General features: G+C 38.9%; 1 protein-coding gene across 1 annotated transcript in view; it reads left to right on the top strand.

Moving 5' to 3' along the window:
• IL1RAPL2 (interleukin 1 receptor accessory protein like 2) overlaps nt 1–19,357 on the top strand; it is a 969,697-nt gene that overhangs the window by 539,943 nt on the left and 410,397 nt on the right. Inside the window, exon 6 of the mRNA XM_070605106.1 lies at nt 5,232–5,385. Coding sequence (XP_070461207.1) covers nt 5,232–5,385 — 154 coding nt within the window. The remainder of the gene's footprint in view (nt 1–5,231; nt 5,386–19,357) is intronic.

Here is a 19,357-nt window from a genome sequence, read left to right on the forward strand (position 1 = left end):
TGGGTTTTCCTAGAGACTTCTTAAGTAAGGTCTGAGTTGTGTGGTTCTTTCAGGTGTAATATCTTGTTACTATACAGGAGCCCTATTGATGCGTTGGTAAGGTTTGGGGGTAAGGAGAAGTAATCTATAATTCTATGATTAGATTTCAGTCTCTTAGTGAGCCCTGTCCCTGGGCTGTGACCATCACAAGTGCTCTCAGCCTCCTCACCCACATTAAAGGAGACAGGGAGGATAGGGAGAGTTGAAACTGGCTATTTTTCTTTCCTCACTTCAAAGGCTGGATGAGGCTGGAGTTGGATATTTTTCTTCTCCCACTTTGAAGGCTATAGGGGGCTGGAGTTGCATATTACCCTTACTCCAGATCCTTTAAGAGTTGGCTGTCATTAAGAGCAGAGCTCTTTGGATATTTTCAAAATGGTTGCTTTCATCCTTTCTCTACCAGAGGCATGAGGGGATTTTTCTCTGATATTAACCCTGAGAATCTGGTGGACCTCCTGTAGGTAAAACTCACAAAAGTGTGACCCCACCCCCCAAGACTGGGCCCTCAGGGTTTTTTATTTCACAAGCTAGTTCACACTCAGTCTCTAGAAACTAGTCAATTGTGCTTTAAGTTTTCCTACCAGTTGCTGGCTCCTGTGGCTGCTTCAGCTTCCAGTAAACTGTGATTGTCTGTGTTCAACTGTCTCTCCAGATTCTGGGGCAGTCATTTTCATTGTGACTTCAATTATCTGATGAATATGAGAAGAATTGTTAATTTTCAGGTTGTTCAGCTTTTTTCTTGCTGTGAGGATGGGAGTGACAACTTCGAAGCCCTGTACACATTGGATGGGAAACTGGAAGTCAACCCCAGCATTAGAATTAGAACTTTGGATTGTCTTTTGGATTGTCCCAGACTCCTATTAGGAATGTGAGTCACATTAACTCCTGGCAGTCATAAACATACCATGATAGATGTATATGTAATCTGAAAGCAGAGTACTGAGAGTAATAACAATAATAGAATAAGAGTTAATATTTATTGATTGGTTTTAGCATGTGATACTCTATATTACAGAGCATTTACATACATTATCTAATTTAATCCTCATAATCACTCCTTTTGGTAAATATTATTATTATCGCCACCTGTTGTTTATAGGGGACACATCTGAAGCTTAGATCAATTAAGTAGTATGCTCAAGAACATGCAATTTGGGATTTCAACCCAAGTGTTTGAGTCTAGAACTTATATTCTTAACCACTGTGAACTACCAGCTTCAACATTAGAACTGTGAAGATAGAAGGTTGGATAAATAGAACTGGGGAGGGGAAGGACTCCCTGGAGTGGATTATCATAGGTATTTGGAGTTAGAGATAGGGATGAAAAGGGTAAGGTTGATACCTAATTCACAATTGTGCTCCTATCTCTTTCATCTTTAAATCGAAGAAAGTTCAGGTTCACTACAGATTGTTAGGCAGATGACTAGATGCTCTATGAAATAGTCCACTCTCTAGGGGAAAAAAAAGAAGTTGGTCTCAGGGAATTGGTGTTAGGTATTCGAACAAAGCTGCTTTGAGGACCAGAGGTTCCACGATTGGCTTGTGGTTGCATAGCTGCTTTGTGTCTGAGCCTCATAATCAGAATAAATATTTAAATAACTCTTCCTGGTGTTCTTGCCATAAAGAATGAGTCATGTGCTCTAAATAGCACTGAAGTAGCCTTGACCAACAAATCAAACTGATCAAAAAACACCTGTGTGTATGATGCTGCTAGCTAGAAGTAGACTGTGAATACAATGGTAAATATATCAGGGTGGAAACCCCAAGGTCCAAATGTGGCTGGCAACAGGTTACTTCAAGGGGCTTCGTCAAAAGAGGTTTTTGTTGTGCATCCTGGGCTCCCAACCCAGCAACCGGTGGCAAGTGACATCTGCCACCCAAGAAGACTGAGAGGGAGGGAAACTTTAAGGGCTAACATTATTTTGAGTGAGCAAGGATGTTGTCCTACAATAAATTGCTCTATGAGTAGACAGCCAGGCCGTGCACTGGAGTTATTTGTTGAACTTTGGCACCTCTAGCAAAACTGGTCTTCTGAAAAATCTTCAAGTTGATGAAGTTTATTGTAATAGTCTCAGGGGCATTACGTAATAGGCGAATTGCACACTGAGAACAATATTAAGGGCTTACACACATTTAAGACTTTGGTGGCTTGTCCTTGCCTCCGATAAATAACCATTTTGAAACTTGACCTATGTACTTCAAACATCTTTGCCTAACAAGCTGTCAGAATTCAATTAAACAAGTCTGGGAACAATGAGGTATGGCAATGTTGTCTGTCCGCTAGGAAAGAGGTGATGGGAAGATTGGGGGCAGGAGAGAAGCAGTGACAGTAGTAAGACTGGCAGCCAGCTGTTTAAGCAAGAGATGCTGCAAATAATGGAGTGAAGAGCCTGGAAGACTTCTGAGAGTCGATATGGGCACCCAGGTGTGGGTAGGATTGCCAATGAGTTAACTTTGTGAAGGATTGGTTGGTGGGGGCAGGATGGTCATCTATAAGGCTCTTCTGAACAAAATATAGCTCCTCTACCCACCTGCTAGGATTAGTGTTAGAGTGGCCTCTTAGGAAATATACATTTTCAGTAGGTTAAAGTAGTCTGTTGCTAGGGCATGCTTAACCAATTAGTGAAGATTTGCTTTTATCTGATTATATCAGCACCCGTTTTCAACAAGCATAGCTTGAGGTTTGGAGGAGACATAATCTACGATTGGGAAAGTTTAGGGATGAAAAACGTTCTCTGTTTTCAATGACTGCTATATATAATGCTGCCCAATAAGAGTGTAATGAATAAACTTTGCAAGCCTCTGGGATCTGGCTGCTCCCATGATAGTATATACTGTCCCCATACGCAGAGTAAGAAATTGAGACCTAAGTAAGTTAAGCAAATTTGCCCAAGAACACGGAACTTGAGTGAACTCTAGATTTTGACCTAGAGCTGTGTTGCTCTAAAGACAGTTTGCCTTTTCATTTATACTACATTGTCTCCAGAGGGGTGGAGGTGACTTGACGAAAAATGTTCCTATTTCACAGTTTTTAAAAAAAAAAGAACCATCTATTGGGTACAAAGAATCCTTTATAAGGCTAGATGGCAATTTGGAAATCACTTGGGACTATCTAGATCTATCCCAAAGAACGTGTACAGATTCCAAGCTGTTCTTCATCAGGAGTCATTTTATAATTCCTATTCGCTCTTTAGATTTTACTTCCTTGGAAAATGCAAAATAGTATGCTGGGAAAATGAAAATGGTTATAGCTAATTGCGTCCGGACTTTCTCCCTAAAATGACATTAGAAAATGATCCCATTTGTCTTTGAATAAAATGAGTGTGTGGGCTCATTTGCCCACCCCCACCACCGCTATGTGAAAGTGAAGCAGCTCAGTTTTCATTTTCCTTTCCTTTCAAAATGCCCAGAGGGACCATATTTTTGTTTAATGACCTTCAGAATGATTCCTTAGAAATCTGAGGCTATCAGAGTTGGAAGCAATGCGAAAATAATTGTGGATTATTATTGTATGACGATAGTGGCAGCTGGGCTATTTTTTTTTCTTTCTGTTCAGACTTTCTTCTTCATTTTCCCAGAAACCTTATATCCCAAGGTTTAACTCAGAAGCAAATCTCATATAGGTGATAAACCTTGCCAGACATAGTACGTAATACAATTTCAGACAGACCCTTAACTGTTCTTTGGAAAGACCCTAGGGAGTAAAGCAGCATTATATCTAGATGTCCTAGATAGTATTACTTTTATTTACTCCCTGACAATGTTAGTGGGTAATTGTGGTGGACAAAAAGCAAGCATATCTCTTAAATATTGTACCTGTGAACTTAAGCGCCAGTTTTTGTGTTTTGTTGTCAAAACTCCTGCTATCATAAAAGAAAAAAATTTGTTACAGTAAAAAACTAGTAAACGGGTACTCACCCTTCCAAATCATTTTACACATGCAAGCATGCAGAGCTGGGGATTGAGAGCACCGATTCTACACTTATGTGAATGTTTAGGATGTGTATGTGTGGAGGGCGGAGGTAGGGGGTGGAGATAGAAGAGATGTTGTATATACCCTAGATTGGAAAGTGGAATATGTTCTCAACTATTATTCACATCATCTGCCTCACCATCGATGTTTTTATTGCCTTAACTGACGGATTCAGAATTTAGATGATAAAATGCTTTTGCTTTGATTATTTAGCACTCCCTCGCAGCTATCCCTTACACTTCCACTGATGCTTGTACAGCTTTTGGTCACCATTTTGGTTGAACATTTGACATGAGTGGTAGGCAAACTGGAACAATGTCTAAAAAGTAGTCTGAGAAAACCCCCAAAAGGCAAAGCCACTTGGCTGACTATTTTTACATACTTGGCTATTGCTATATCCTTGTCACTCTCTGAAAAAGAGTTAAACATTCCTTTGTAGGGAAGTCCAATTCCGGTAGCAATACTCCCTCACATTCCCATCAGGAGAGTAGAAGAACTGGCTTCAAAACCCCAATCTTATTCTCTGGTCATATATCAGTGTACCCAGAAAGTAAGTAGATAATTTCTTTGTTCTGTTACTAAAATAAAGTGTGTCCTTATTTTACCTGACTATGTTTCTAGAGAACTCATTAAGCATAATTTTCCAGACCCTCTGCTCTACCACTCAAATGGATCTCTTGACTATGGGGAGGGAAACTCTGGACTATTAGTATTAGTCTTTATTATAAGAAGTAATTAATGAAACCAATGTAGACTCCATTGTCAATGTAAAAGCCTATTATGAATTTTTAATAATGCCTTGTAGTATGCTGTGTTGCTAAATGAACACTATCCTCTTAGGACTCTTAGGAAATATCCCTGCCAAATAGAAAGAATCAGGGCATTATAATGACATTTAGCAACTTTTAAGGTTCTGCTACACCTTTTTGTGCATTTGGGGAGCTTGTATGCTTTCCTACTTTTGCAGAATATCTCTAAAGACATTCTGCTCTTGGGATCAGGCCTTTAACGTGGCTGTTAGAGGGATAGTTGTGATATTTGAAATGGACACAATAAGACACAATTGTGATATTTTCTGGCCATTGACTTAACTTTTTAGTTACATATTTTGAAAACTAAAGAAAAGACTAAAAAAAAGTGAATCTACATACTTGCCAGTACTAAGACTTAGTGATGTGAATTTTTATTTTTCGCTTACTTGCAAATATTTTCTCTGCAGGAATGCAAGCCAAAAATGTGGAGAAGCATAATAATACAGAAAGGAAATGCTCTTCTAATCCAGGAAGTTCAAGAAGAAGATGGAGGAAATTACACTTGTGAACTTAAGTATGAAGGAAAACTTGTAAGACGAACAACTGAATTGAAAGTTACAGGTAGGAATTGGTTCTACCAAATTATGGCAAGTGAGACTTGAAATATAATTTGGTACAGGAAGGAACAGTTTCCTACAAAGTGCCAAATTGCTGCGAATTTAGAATTGGCTGCAAATCAAATAGTTGGGAAGCTTACTGTTAATAAGTTGTACTGATAAGCTATTTGTGGAATATGAACAATTAACTTAGGGAACAAGGGCCCAATTGATGCATATATGTTCTCTGCCTTTATGAAAGGTTCTTAACTCTTCAAGATGTCATTGATTGTTACTAAGTATCTCAGAAAAGATATGCTGGAACCACTTTGAAATGCTGACAACCCATATGTGGGATCTCCTTGCAGGTGAAGTCTCCCTCAGAATGAGGTTCTGTAGCGCTTTTGAAATGAAATCTTCTTGGGCTGCATCCAAAATTCATTTATGCAAAGTTGCTCATAAATGAGTGATGTCGTCATGAGCTTCTAGTGATTCTTGAATGAAGCAACTTCAAAAGAGTAGCATGCACATGTGTTTTAAATCTGAAGTAAACGCAAAGTGTAAACTAGTAATTCTACTCATAGTAGTGGAAGAGAGAAACTCAGGTTATTCTTTTCTGGTGGAGAATATTAGAAAGTAATTTTCAGACACATAGGACAGAACCTGATACCACAAAATTTATCCCTGAGAATAGATATGATGTAACCTAAGAAACTGTTTCACAAAAAGTCTACCTGATATTTTTCCTGAGCAAACCTTGAATAATTTTCTTCTTATATATGTTTTAGATGTGTGTGTGTGTGTGTGTTTAAGAATATACACACACATTTGTATTGTGGATAAAATCTGGGCCATGGTAAAATTTGACATTATCCAGACAATTGTAATATCAATTACATTAATTATGATTAATGCACTTGGGCATTACCTGTTTATTATAAAGTACTCTTGCTAATGTTAGGAATACACATTTTCTTCGATATTATTTTTGTTTATAACTAGCTGAGCTTTTTGGGGTAATGGTAAAGTCAATCCACTAATAATGACACTTGCTGAGTAAGTTCATTACTATAAATCCTGTATTTAATTGTTTTTGATCCCCGAGAGTCAAGTGGGGGTTTTTTGTCTTTTTCAAAAGTCTGAATGTTAACACAAGGAGTAAACAACTATTTTTATTAGAAATTAATATATATATACTTTAGCTCACTCTCTCTTCTATTACATGACACTTTTGTTTTGTAGTCTGAATGCGTAGAGTTCCTTCTGTGAAGGTTTAAATTATTCTTTTCATTAGAATTGCACGTTTTGTCCCCCATGAGCTTTCAAAATAGCTACCATATTGGGACAATCCCAAATAGCAAAGATCTGCTTTTGATTAATTTCTGACTTCCTCATCGCAACTAGAATTCCTGCCTCATTCAGGCAGAAGAGTCAATGACAGGCAGTTATATATCATTAATAAGTCACCTGACTGTGCACAAATACTAGCAGCATCACCACTTTGACCATAATCACACAATCCTTATCAGATGCTTGCAGAGCACTTCCATTTGGGTATCATTTACTAACATTTGTAACATTATCGTGTTTGGAGTAGATTTTAGGCTGGACCAGAATAAAGTAAACAGCAAATCTTTTTCATGCTCTCATTTAATGGGTTATGGTAACGAGACATTTGCTTCTTTAATTGCTTTTTAGAATCTGGAAAAGCAGAACTAGAGCTACTTATTTTGTGCATTTTATAAGGTGTTAGTTCACTTGCCTTCCGCTTTTAGTATAGTTGCACAGTGGAGTTAAATTTTACCTGATCTCTACCTCCCAGACTTTAATGTGTATCAGAATCATGTGGAAGAACCCAGGTAAGGTGAAGGTGAGGCTCTTTAAATACTGATTTCCAGAGCTCTCTCCCGAATTCTAATTCAGTGCATCAGTAAGCCTGGGAATTTGCCTTTTTGTCCATGTGATTCTGCTGCATGCCTTCTGAGGATCGTGCTTTGAGAAACATTAACAGAGAATGGTGCTAAAGAAGTCAAAGTCATAGGTTTGATTTCCTCGTGAGCATGTTAGTTCATACACACGTACACACCCGAAACTAATTTTTATAGTCCCTAAGTTGTTTCACTTCAGCTCCAAAGAGCTGTCGTGAAAATACAGGTCCTTGGTCACGGAGGGAAACCTGTCAGGAATGTGTGGATAAAGCAGCTTTAATCACTGAAATAATAACTTATTCACTTATAATTTAAATAAAAATGGTAATTCAAATAATCGAATAATAATTCAAACCTATCTTGGGTCAGTGGTCATTGTTCATTTGAGAAGATACCAAGTTTATATAATTATTCACACAGTTCAAGTGTTAAGCTTGATGTAGAAACAAAATGGAAGTTAAGAGGTTGCTCTCTGAAGGTTTATTCTTATTTATAATATTATACAAGTGACATTGTGCCTTGTAAATTTTTAAACACATTTATATAAATGTATTAAATAAATATTATATTTAGTATTTTCTCAATATTGTATAGCAATTAACAGATCGTTCTCTCATGACTGAAAATATAAAGCTGAGATTATTTAAAGCGTAACTCACTCATACTTGTTTTGAGTTTAACAATATGCAGGAATGAGATAGGACTTTTAATATGAAATGAATAGGATTGGTTAATTGCCAAATTATGTAGGTAGAGGTTTGTAAAGATTGTGTATTGTAAGTATGCAAGTTTTCAAAGATTATCAAAGTTTTAAAAGGTTATTTTCTGACTGCTCTTTTGAAGTTCATAAATCTGAGAAATATTTCTTTAGTAAAACAAGTGTTCTCTTGAAGCATGTAGGTGCTACTTACTTTAAATAGATGAGTTATAAAAAGATCAAGATATGCAAAACTGATGAATTAAAAGGTAATCATTGGCTTTATGAAATTACTTTTTCCATATAAAAGAATTTGTCATAGCATTTCTTTAAATAACCAGCTTTCCTACTGCATTAAAATAGGATTTGATTTAAATACAACTTTTCTGGAACACTGTTAATATATAAACCATAGCAGACCTGTGTGATGTTATTGTGGAAATTTCTTTGTTCCTTTGGAGGTTCCAGATGAGTAGGGAGGGGTTTAACACAAACAGACGTGCACAATAGCGTGTATATGTCATTTGGCAAAGAGGCCAACAGCTAACAGACTTATTTCCCACAGCCTATTTTAGGAGGCTATTTGCTATTTTACAGATATTTTTCTTTTATTCTCACATTGAATTTTGTGCAGAGGGTCACTTGAAGTGATAAGGAGAGAAGGGAGGTTTGCCTACATGATGGTGAGAAGGTAGAACAGGTGATAATGGAAAAAGCAGGAGAAGAGGAGTGGGAGAGGGTGGGCAAGATAATGGAATAGGGTCTCCTGGGATTAGAGGAGAATGTCTGCCTTGAGAAGGTCAAAGGCAGAAAAATTATAGGGGCTCTCAGTAATGAACACGAGCAGGAAACCAGCACTAATTAACTGTATTTGGAAGATAATTTACCATTCACCTGGCAAATCATTCACAAATGCATGATTTTATGGATCTTTTTAGAAATGCACATTGACTATTTAGAAAAAACACTAACTTGTTCTCTGGTGAATATACAAATAATACCCTTCCTCCTGATTATTGTAGACAGATCTAGAGTTCCTGATTTGGGACTCTTCACACATCAGGGATAATTTCTTAACCCATTGGTGTCTGAATGCCATGGCTAAAAAGAGAGGTTTATTCTGTGGGTATTTTTCAAATCTTTGCTGCCAATTTACTAGTAAGCAATAGGAGCAATACAATCTGGACATGCAAAGCTTGGTAAAACTGCAAAGTGGGAATTGGGATCAGTCTTTGGGGAAGATGTTCAAATGCATGGCTTCAGTAAGTGCTTTTAATTTCACTCTGCAGAGTTAAAACTAACTGTAGTGCACTGTTGCAGGTGTCATTCAGGCTGCATAGCTTGTTAGAATAACCTTCCTCTGGTGTGGAGAATGACAGCTATTTACTCTCAGAGAAAGCAAGTCCACATCAGGTTTGAAAACAGACTTTTTCTGGCCCCGGCTCTTTGTTCCTTTATGCCTGTACTGTTGATGCTGAGACATTGGGGTTAGAGTGGGTTGAGGAAAAACAGTGGAACATAGAGATGTGGTGGAGAGTTGGGGGAATAAACAGAAGTGGAGATTCTGACTGAATAATAATACAACAGGAAAAATGATCTCTGAGCCAACAACTCTGTCACAATCATACTAGGGGCCCCCAGAGAGCTAATAGCTATTGAGACACCACTGTGTGGCAGATATTGTACTTAATGTTTTTCATTCGTTTTCTCATTTAATCCTCACAACAACCATATGAGTGTGGATAGTATTATTGTCCTCATCTTATAGAGGAAGGAACTAAAACTCAGAGAGGTGAGTGACGTGCCCAAGGTCACTTACTTTGTAATTAACAGAGCATGGATATAATCTAGGTTTTTCTGACTGTCAAATATAACATTTTAACCACCACCAAGCACAAACCATACAATTTCATATACAAAACATGTTAAATACATTGAAAACAGATGCCAAAATATTGATCACCATGCCCATCATTCCACTATAATGTCCTTGTTGGACATTCACCATTTGGTTTTCAATAATTCTCTATTGCAATTTAGATACCTCTGATGAGGATACATTCAACATTTTGGAGCTTAGTCTTTAGCTCTCAGTGAGCACCTTAGATCAGATCAGTAGGAGTGGGACACAGAAATAAATCTGAGCTTAGGATGGTGTCAGAAATGAAGCAAGGAAAAGTGTAATGGCAGGAAAAGCAAGAATGTATGGAAGATGGAATTTGTCAAGCTTCACGTTTTGGTGCCATATGGCCCTATTAATGTGAAAATCTACATTTGTTTAAAAAGTGGATTCCAGGGAGGTTCATTGCAGTTATGACAATGATTTCAAGCTAGTGGAAGTGATGCAATGGAGAATAGTCTAGTTAAACAATGTTGATTCAGTTGATAAAGACCAACGAACGCATAAATCAGTGCCTACTCTGTGCAACAAGGAGCTCAGGATTCAAATTTCCAGTGTGGTTCTGAAAGCAGAGAGGTAGAGATGGAATTATGTTCCCTTTGGAACGTGTGAAAATTTTAAGTTTGTTCATTAGAATAGTGTTCCCCAAACTGTGTTCTGTGGAGCTCCAATTCCAAGAGACGTTAATAGTCATTTCTGAGAGAGAGAAAGGAGAGCAGGGCAGGAAAGTGGAAAGAGGTTCTGTAGCAATGTGTTTATCTGCTGGGTCAAAGTTAAACAGTTTTCTCGTTTGCAAGGCATCTCAGGGCATCTTAGCACATATAATATTCTAATACGTATTGTAATTTTCTAAAAAAGAGGATGGGATATAGTTTAGGACATTTCCTAAACTTGTATGACCACATAACACTTTTTTTCCCTGCTCAGAGCATCTGAGGAGTCCAAGTTTCCATAGAAAAAACTGTAAGAATGCTAAGTGAGTACCTAGCTCTGTTGGCATCCTGCTAATGACTACGTATCTTCAATAGTTTCAATAAGATGCTTAGTGGACATTAATTTCGTGTTATAATTATAATCTTTGATTGTTTTCTGTTATCTTATTTTTCTCAACTAGCCTATAAGCTCCTCAAGGACAGGTATTTGCTGACTTTTCTTTATCTCCCCAAGTGCTGAGCAGGTAGTAGGTATTCAAACATTATGTGTCGCTTGGATTGGGTGGGTGCTTATGTCGTTGGTGAGTGCTTTGGTTGGGTACAAATAAGACAGCTTTCTATTTGTAGAGACTTTATAATTTCAAAGCACTTTTACTTGTGTGATCTCATTCTGTTTCTCATAGAACTTTGTGGTGTTGACAGCAAAGATAGTATTTTTTTTTTCTGCAGAGTAAATTAGGTTTTAGAGAGTTTAAACCATTTGCCCTGGGATGGCAGTTGGTAAATGGCGTGGCCAGGACTAGAACCCCCATCTTCTGATTCCTAGTACAGTGCTTTCCTGTCCTACCCCACTGTTTCTCTGCCCGTAGTCCCTTAATCCTGTGTTCTGGGCCAGAAGAAAAGATGCAACCCCAGGAGGACACCAGAGTTGCTGTCTCCAGAGGTTAGGTTTAAGGATATCTGAAATAACCTGTTATTTAAAATATTCATTTCCCAATCCATTGTTTTGACTTTAAGAAGAAATAGCTCTAATTCTCTTCCTAATATAAAAGGAGAAGCATTTGCTGCTGATGGCTAAATCCAAACCAGCCAAGGGGTAGTGCCCTAATCAATACTCCAATGCTTCTAGAAGTCAGGCAGGTCATGCACCTGAGTGGGTGTGTGAGGCAGGAGGGAGGGGCAAGTTGGAGAGTACTAGTAGCACCAACTCAGCCTTAGCTGATTGTTGGCTTATGAGATTAAGGATCCAATACTGCTAGGCCTTCTAATTTTTGAAGAAATGCTAGAGGTCTCAATTTTATGTGAAAATCCCTGACCTGTAGAGCAGTGTGTAGACCAAATAAGACATATCTGTTTTATTCAGTTTGGGGGCTGCCTGTTTGTGGCCTATGCCTTCAAGTCATATTTATTTATTTATTTATTTATTTAGGTGAGGAAGATTGTCGCTGAGCTAACATCTATGCCAATCTTCCTCTATTTTGTATGTGGCATGATGTTGCCACAGCATGGCTTGATGAGCAGTTGCAGGTCCACGCCCGGGATCCAAACCCGTGAACCCCTGGCCTCCGAAGGAGAGTGCATGAACTTAACCACTGTGCCACCGGGCTGGCCCCTTAAAGTAACTTTTAAACAAGCAACTGACTGTGTGCCTGGCTCAGACTCTACTCCAATATTTCCATCTCCAGAAGGTGGTGGAAAAAAAACTGTAAGAGGCCTGGAGAGCAGTTAACAGACAAACTGAGAACAACACTCAAAAGCCATCCTAATCACACCATCCAATAGACTGGTCGATCTAAGCAGAGAGTGAAGGGCACAATTTATGGATGTAATACTACAGGAGGGGTATTGACAAATTGATCACCTTACGGAGAAGAGCGATTTAGATGATGAAGCAAGTTGGTCTCAAATGTTACAGATAAATGAAGAGCCCTGGGGATAAAACACCTGCCTTGAAGCTGTCCCAAAGCAGTGTGATGTGAAGCACTGAGGGGTGCAAATTGTTGGCATGTGTTTTCTCTCCTTCATGTTCTCTCTGAGCAGCCAGTTAACATGATCTGAATGTGTGTATCCTAATTATCACATGAGAATGTATCTCGTTTATACCTTTTGTGTGACTTAATGAGTAAAGACCTCAGCAGTCGATAGTCCTTGGCTACATTAAGGGAACTTTCACATGACTGACTGTGCATTTCATAATTGACTGTGCTTTTGCACAGTCGCAGGTGCAGAAATCTCATGACCAAAACCGGCTTGCAGCAGCTCCTTTGCCTTTCCTCCAAGGCCTCTCTCTCCCTTTCCAGGTGACCCTGGCCTTTCCCAGCCTACCCGGCCGACTCTGAAGGTCTTTGTCCCTTCTCTGACTCCTTTAATGCCCTAATGCCCGTCTTCTCTGTAGCCCATCTCCTCAGATCCTGGCTTTCTGCTGAGGCTAATCTAATACCTCAATGAGATAAAGAATTCATGACTGATAATGGCCAAAAATGTTTCCCTTCTCAACTAAAATATTTGCAATTGAATAGATATTTCAATTCTGTAACTCATAGGCATGACTAATGGTGGGAATTTCTGGCAGCTTCGCAGTGCCTGTGGGGGACCCTTCTCAGAGTGTCACGATTCATACCCTGCAGGTGGCTGCTTGCTCCCTCTAGAAACAAGGTCAGCTCTGCTCATGACCTTGGGGGACTAGGAGGAAAAAACAGCCTGCTTAGAATTAGTGGGAAGGAGGGCCTTGAGTGTCACTCTAAACAGTGATTTTTATTTCCCCTTCTTCTGCCAGTGTTGTTTTGTCTCTTCTTTCTCTCCCTTATTTCCCTGTCTGTGCCTCAACCTATCACACAGGGCTATTCATTAACCCTGTTGGTGACAGCCAGAATCAAAGAGATTTCCAGTCTCTGTCCTAGGAAAATGTTTGTGTCATGTTTCTATGCCCTACAGGGAGGTGAACGAACACTATTAACGGTCCCATCAGCAGAAAGACGATCTTGTTTCTCTGAAAAGGGACTGTGAAAACATTCATTCCCGTGGGTTTATTTCGCAAGTAGCTGTGTAGGAGACCAGCTTAGAGGGCTAAAGATGAGCAAGTTAGAGCACATGACAGCGGGATATGACAAACGTGCCCAATCCAGGCCAGTTCCGCTCCAATGGCTCTCTTCCAGCACCTGAGGTGATCATTGACTCCTTGGCTGACTTCTCTGACTTAAGTGTCCGGGAGGGAGTTCTTGGGAAGGGATTGCATTATGACTTTTAGGTTTGTAGGCCCCTGAGCTCCATGCGCACAGATTTTCCTAGGTCCATTATGTTCACTTGTGAGAGTCTCAGCTACCTTGTTCTCCCCGAGCCTGAAAACAGTGGTTTGAGCAAGCTGAGACTATTCTATCAGCCACCCCTCTAAAGGAATGAAAACTAGGAGCTTTGTCTGGCAGGAGATCAGTCATGAACTAGATCCAATAGAATGGAGCAGATGCTCACAGAACATCCATTTATTGGGTCAGGCATTGTACTTTACAACTGGTCAAAGTTAACAACCTTGGAAGGTTGATAATATTTCCTCTTGTTTGTAAGGGAAAAAATGGAGACTCAGAGAGGCTAAGTTACTTGTCTGTGATCACAAAGCTAGTAAGTGACTGAACCCACATTGTTCCAAACCCTTGCTCCTAAAGTCACCTGCTACAAACTATTTGCATGGCTCCTGCACACAACAGTGCTCAATAAATACCATTAGTTCCATTCCTTCCTCCTTGCTTGCCTGCTTCATGCCCTTTAGCTCCTCTTTGCCAAGGCACATTTGCACTTCTGTACTTCCGCCATGAAGACTTTACAGATTAAACTCATTTTACAATCACCTGTTTCTTTCTCCTAAATTCCCTTGGCAACTTTGCAAAAGTTTTACCACCCCGTCTGACACAAATCTATAATGAATTATCTTAGAGATCTGCTTTGTTTGGGTTCTGTCTCACCAGTTAGATTAATGTCCTCCAAGATCTGTTGTTCCCCATACAAAAGTTTGCCTTCACATCTAGGTACAGCGTGTAATTATGGAACTAGGAACTGGGCTCTGTGTTTTCACGTATATGATTTCATTTAAGCATTTCAAAATCCTGTCATTTTAGCCTCACTTTACAGATGTTGAAGTTGAAATTCAGAGAAGTTAAGTAACTTTCTCAATGTTCTACAGCAATTAGACAATAGCACTGGAATGAAGATTCAGGTTGTTGTTGCTTTCTGAATGCCTGAACCCCTCCCACTAGTAAGTGCTTGTAGAACTGTACATTGCTTATAGCACTATAACCTTATTTGACTAAAGCCAATTTTCTTACATGTAGAAGGATAAGACCTTTTGCTGAGAAAAAGATCTAGACAAGCTGCTTCTAAGAAATATATGTATATATGAATTTTAGCTAAACAAAGAATTTGACTTAAGAGAAGACCTGTAGAAAACTCTGAAAACTTGATTTGTTGCCTTGGACCCTGCTTCAGGATCAGAAAAACATGATTCCAAATCCTCAGCCTGACAGTAGCCATATGATTTTGAGAAAAATTATTTACTCTTCTAAACCTCAATTTTTTCCCCATGTAAAATGGAGAGGTGTTGCTGTATTGAATGAAGAAACTATATGAAAAACACTCAAAATGGCATTTTGGAAATAGTAGTTACTAAATAAGTGATATTAATTATTATGATTAGTATCATCATCATCATCATCATCATTATTATTATTACTGGAAAGCTTGCAAAGATGAACTCACAGCGATTTTACCACAAGAACGCAGCCTGACAAATGGTCTAAGACAGATTGCTATTTTTAATAGGGTGCTTCATTTACAGGGGATGAATTTTAAAAATTCAAAAGTTAACCAGGAGCTATTACAAACTCAAATAAATATCTCTTTACATAGATATTTCAGGCAAAACTATTTAGTTCAAGGAGATATAATCATGTGGAATAATTTGTCAATTAAGGCTGTCAGAGCAAATATTGTTGTCTGTGTAAATGAGATTTTGCAGCCAGCAAGACATTTTAATGATGTGTGAGCCAAGAGCAAAGGCTGCTGAGACAAAGCTGAGGTGGAAATGAGTCCTAAGGACAAGCATGTTAAGGAGAGTGGCCTTTTCCTGTCCAGCAATTCCTTATGTCATTATGATTCATCACTGGTGGTTTATAAAGGCAGTTAAATGGCCTCCTTTGGCTGTCAAATAGGAAAATAATTCATCAGTTTGAGTCCATAAATCATTTCTTGGTACTGGGAGTACTTTATATTGTTAGGAGTCTCTCTGTGATTTGGCACTTTTCTCCAGTGGGAATCCTGAGGAGCAACTGGGAAGCACTGGATGCAGAACTCTATGTGATGAGCTGCATAGGCTTAGGTCTGCAGGCAGGGAAAGTTGAGTCCTCTCTGGGGCACATGGCCTTGATGCTCGCTGACTGGTTAGGAAAAACACCCGCTTGTGTGTCTGGCATATACTAGTCACAGTGTGTTTGTTGAAAGAGTGAATTTAAATGCTTTGTGTGTTTGAAATCCTTTGCATTAGAGCTTACCTATAATGTCTGACCACTCTCTCCAACTGTGTTCTGGGAAAATGAGATGGAAAGGTAGTAATAATAATGTTCAGGAGATATTGGGTCAATGCCCTGTGTTGTTTGCTCTATTTTGATGGTCAGGGACTGATAGCTTCACTATAAACTCTGGCATAAAAGTGGCATGAAAAATAATTGGTCTTTAAGTTTTTTCTGATAAGAGGCATTTTAAATCAGAATTTAATTACCTAATCTCCCTTGCTCCTAAAATCAAACATGTTAGTATATCTTTATATTTTGTGCCAGTAAAATTATCTTCATGATGATATTTAATTTACCTTCTGACTAGCATATGAAATGAAAGGTGAAAAGGACAATTTTAGACAAGTGAACAAGTATCTATTATCTAATTCAGTGGTTATCAATCCTGTATCCACAATGAATATATTTGATATTCTCTTAACATTCATCAAATACTCATTGTGCTGGCTGAATAGAGGTGAACTGAAAAACACATGGTGTCTGCCCTAATTGAGCTTGTGTGTATGGAGAGAGGGAATAGATGGTTAAACAAACATATGGATAAGTGTAAAATTAATAATTGCAATAAGTAATAAAAAGGAAAATAACAGAGACTAACTGAGAAGTAGGTGGACCGTTACTTTGTATTGGATCACTGGAGAAGGTCTATTTGAAGCAAAATAACGTTTAGACTGGACCCTGAAGGTTAAGAAAAAGCCATCTAGGTGAAGAGTGGGCGAGGCATCTTTCAGAGGGAACAGCATGTGTTGGCTTTAAAGTGCCCCAAATCCTTGCATGCTTAGGGAACAGACAGAGAGCAGTGTGGCTGGATCATAGGGAGTAGTGTGGAGAGTGGGACAAGATGAACTTGGACATGTAGGCAAGGGCCTGATAACACAGTGCCTTATAAGGTTTTGGCCTTTATCCGAAGAGTGGGAGGAAGCCATTGGATGATTTTGAGTAGAAAAATCTCACTTTCTTTTTGACTTATGTAAAACGAAATCAAAATCTCCCTCTGGATGCACAATGGAGAATAGATAGAAGGAAGCAGGGAGACAAGTTAAGAGGCTATTATAGCATTGCAAAGAAAGATGACGGTCTTGGACCAGAGTGGTGGTAATAGAGGTAGAAAAATGTGGACAAATTCAAGAGATATTGTCGAGATAGAAATGACTGAACTTTCTCATGACGAGTCCTAGGTTTTCGATTTTAGTAATAGAGTAGACAGTGGTGCTATTTACTGAAATGGAGAAGACTGAGGGAAGCACGATTGTGTGGTGAGATGCAAGAGTTCTGTTTTAACCATGTTTTATTTGAGACACCCATTAGACATCATGGAGGAAATGTGGAATAGGCAGTTGGATATATGAGTCTGGCATTCAGGGAAAAGTCTGGGATAGAGATATAAATTTTGGAGCTGCCTGTATGGTATATAAGGTAAGATACAATGAAGTACTAAATTGTGTGGGGCAACTGATGATTACTATAGGAGATCAATGCAAACTGCAGCTCCTAGGTCCTGTGTTACATATTTTCTCCAGAATCATGGCAGTGTAAGAAAGCTACTTGTCATGATTTTTCCAAACCTCATCAAATTGTTAAATATCAAACGTGATGTTTGTACCTGTATTTTGCTGATATGTGGTGATGACATCCTGCGTTTAGCTGACATTTGAATCTCTCAGAGCTGGAGGAATATAACTAGTGCCATAATAAATACAGTCACTATTTATTATATATGCCAGACACCACGTTAATCACTTTATATATATTTATTTTGAATCATTACCATAGCTCTGAAAAGTACCGGTCCCAATTCGAAAATAAAGAAACTCAGAGTCAGGAAGTTACAGGACTTGCCCAAGGCCGCACAGCAAGTATGCAGTTGTTTATTCCCCATTCCAATGCCACACTTGAGGAAAAGTGATTCTGAGTTTCCTCTCAGGGTCTTCCAATTTCCTAAGTCGTTTACACCATAAGGAAAAGGAAAGAAAAGATTGAAATGTGCAAACTTCCTGCTAGATTTCCTCAGTTTTCAATAAAAGCCTGCAAAGTTGGATTGTTGCGCAGGGCCTGTCCCTAGACTTCTGGTGCACTTGCACAGCCTGCTGCTGGAATACCCATTGCTTCCTGGTCATTCTTTTTATTTTTCCCCCAGGGTTACTGAGATAAAATTGACATATAAGCCTGCTGGTCATTCTGAAGGTGACTGCGTGCCTATACTAGCAGCTGCCTTCATATCCTCTGGATACTTTGTTCTGAATTCTTAGTTTGGCGTCTATTCCCAACAAGAGGGCATCTCCCTAAGTGTGGTATGATGAAAGGAGCATAGAGCCTGGTAGATAGTTTGTTCAAAATAAATGATAGCTACTATTATTATAGTTTTTATCATCTCACTGAGTGATAACTTCACAAAAGCCCTATATAAGTAGGTGTTATAATTTTACTGGTGAGGAAATCAAGACTCAGCAAGATTAAGTAACTTGCCCAAAGTCACACAGCTGATAAGGGACTGAGTTGGAATTTGAAGGCCAATCTCTCTGATTTCTGAGTTTATAATTCACGCATTCTCAAGTTTAATGACCAAGTGGAGCCAGGGGACTGCATTAGCAAACACTGGGAGGTAAGATTAGAGAGGTAAAGTAGACTTGATTACTGGAGGGCCTTGAATGTCAGGGAGAATAACTTATATTCTTGGAATATTTGGGAATATGCAGAACAGAAAAGTTAGGATCTTTCCTCACTGATAAATAAGGTCCAGCTTTTGGACATTAGGTACCTGTTTCCCAAGTGAAACCCTTCACAACTGTGCATTAACCCTGCTGCGTACCCTGTACCTGTTGTGGCCCAGGAGCCTTGCCTTCCCTTGTGCTATGAGGTTTGCACACCTTTCCTTCTTGTAGTTCCTCATTTTAACTCAATTCAAGGAAGATTTTTCTGGATCTCTTTTCTCTGCAAAGGCACTATACTAGTTGCTGCTGCATTGGTTGTTGGGAGCACGCAGGTACACCTCATCTCACCAACTGGCCCATGTAAGTCTGGTTGGTGGGGAAGACTAGGAAGAAAAATACTGGAAAGATAGCCAATATCATTTTCTCGGAGCTTCTGCATGAGAGAGCATATACTTTTCCTGTCCTGTCAACCAAATATCATCCAATTCTCGGAGGCTTGTTTACTAAGTAATTAATTAATTTCTACTCACTTGGAATTCTAGCTACAGAGACTTGTAATTTGCCCAGTAGTATTTGCAAACTAGAAATAACTTCAAGAGTGAGTAAGAGC

This window comes from Equus przewalskii, chromosome X, assembly GCF_037783145.1.
Source record: "Equus przewalskii isolate Varuska chromosome X, EquPr2, whole genome shotgun sequence".
Lineage (NCBI taxonomy): Eukaryota > Metazoa > Chordata > Mammalia > Perissodactyla > Equidae > Equus > Equus przewalskii.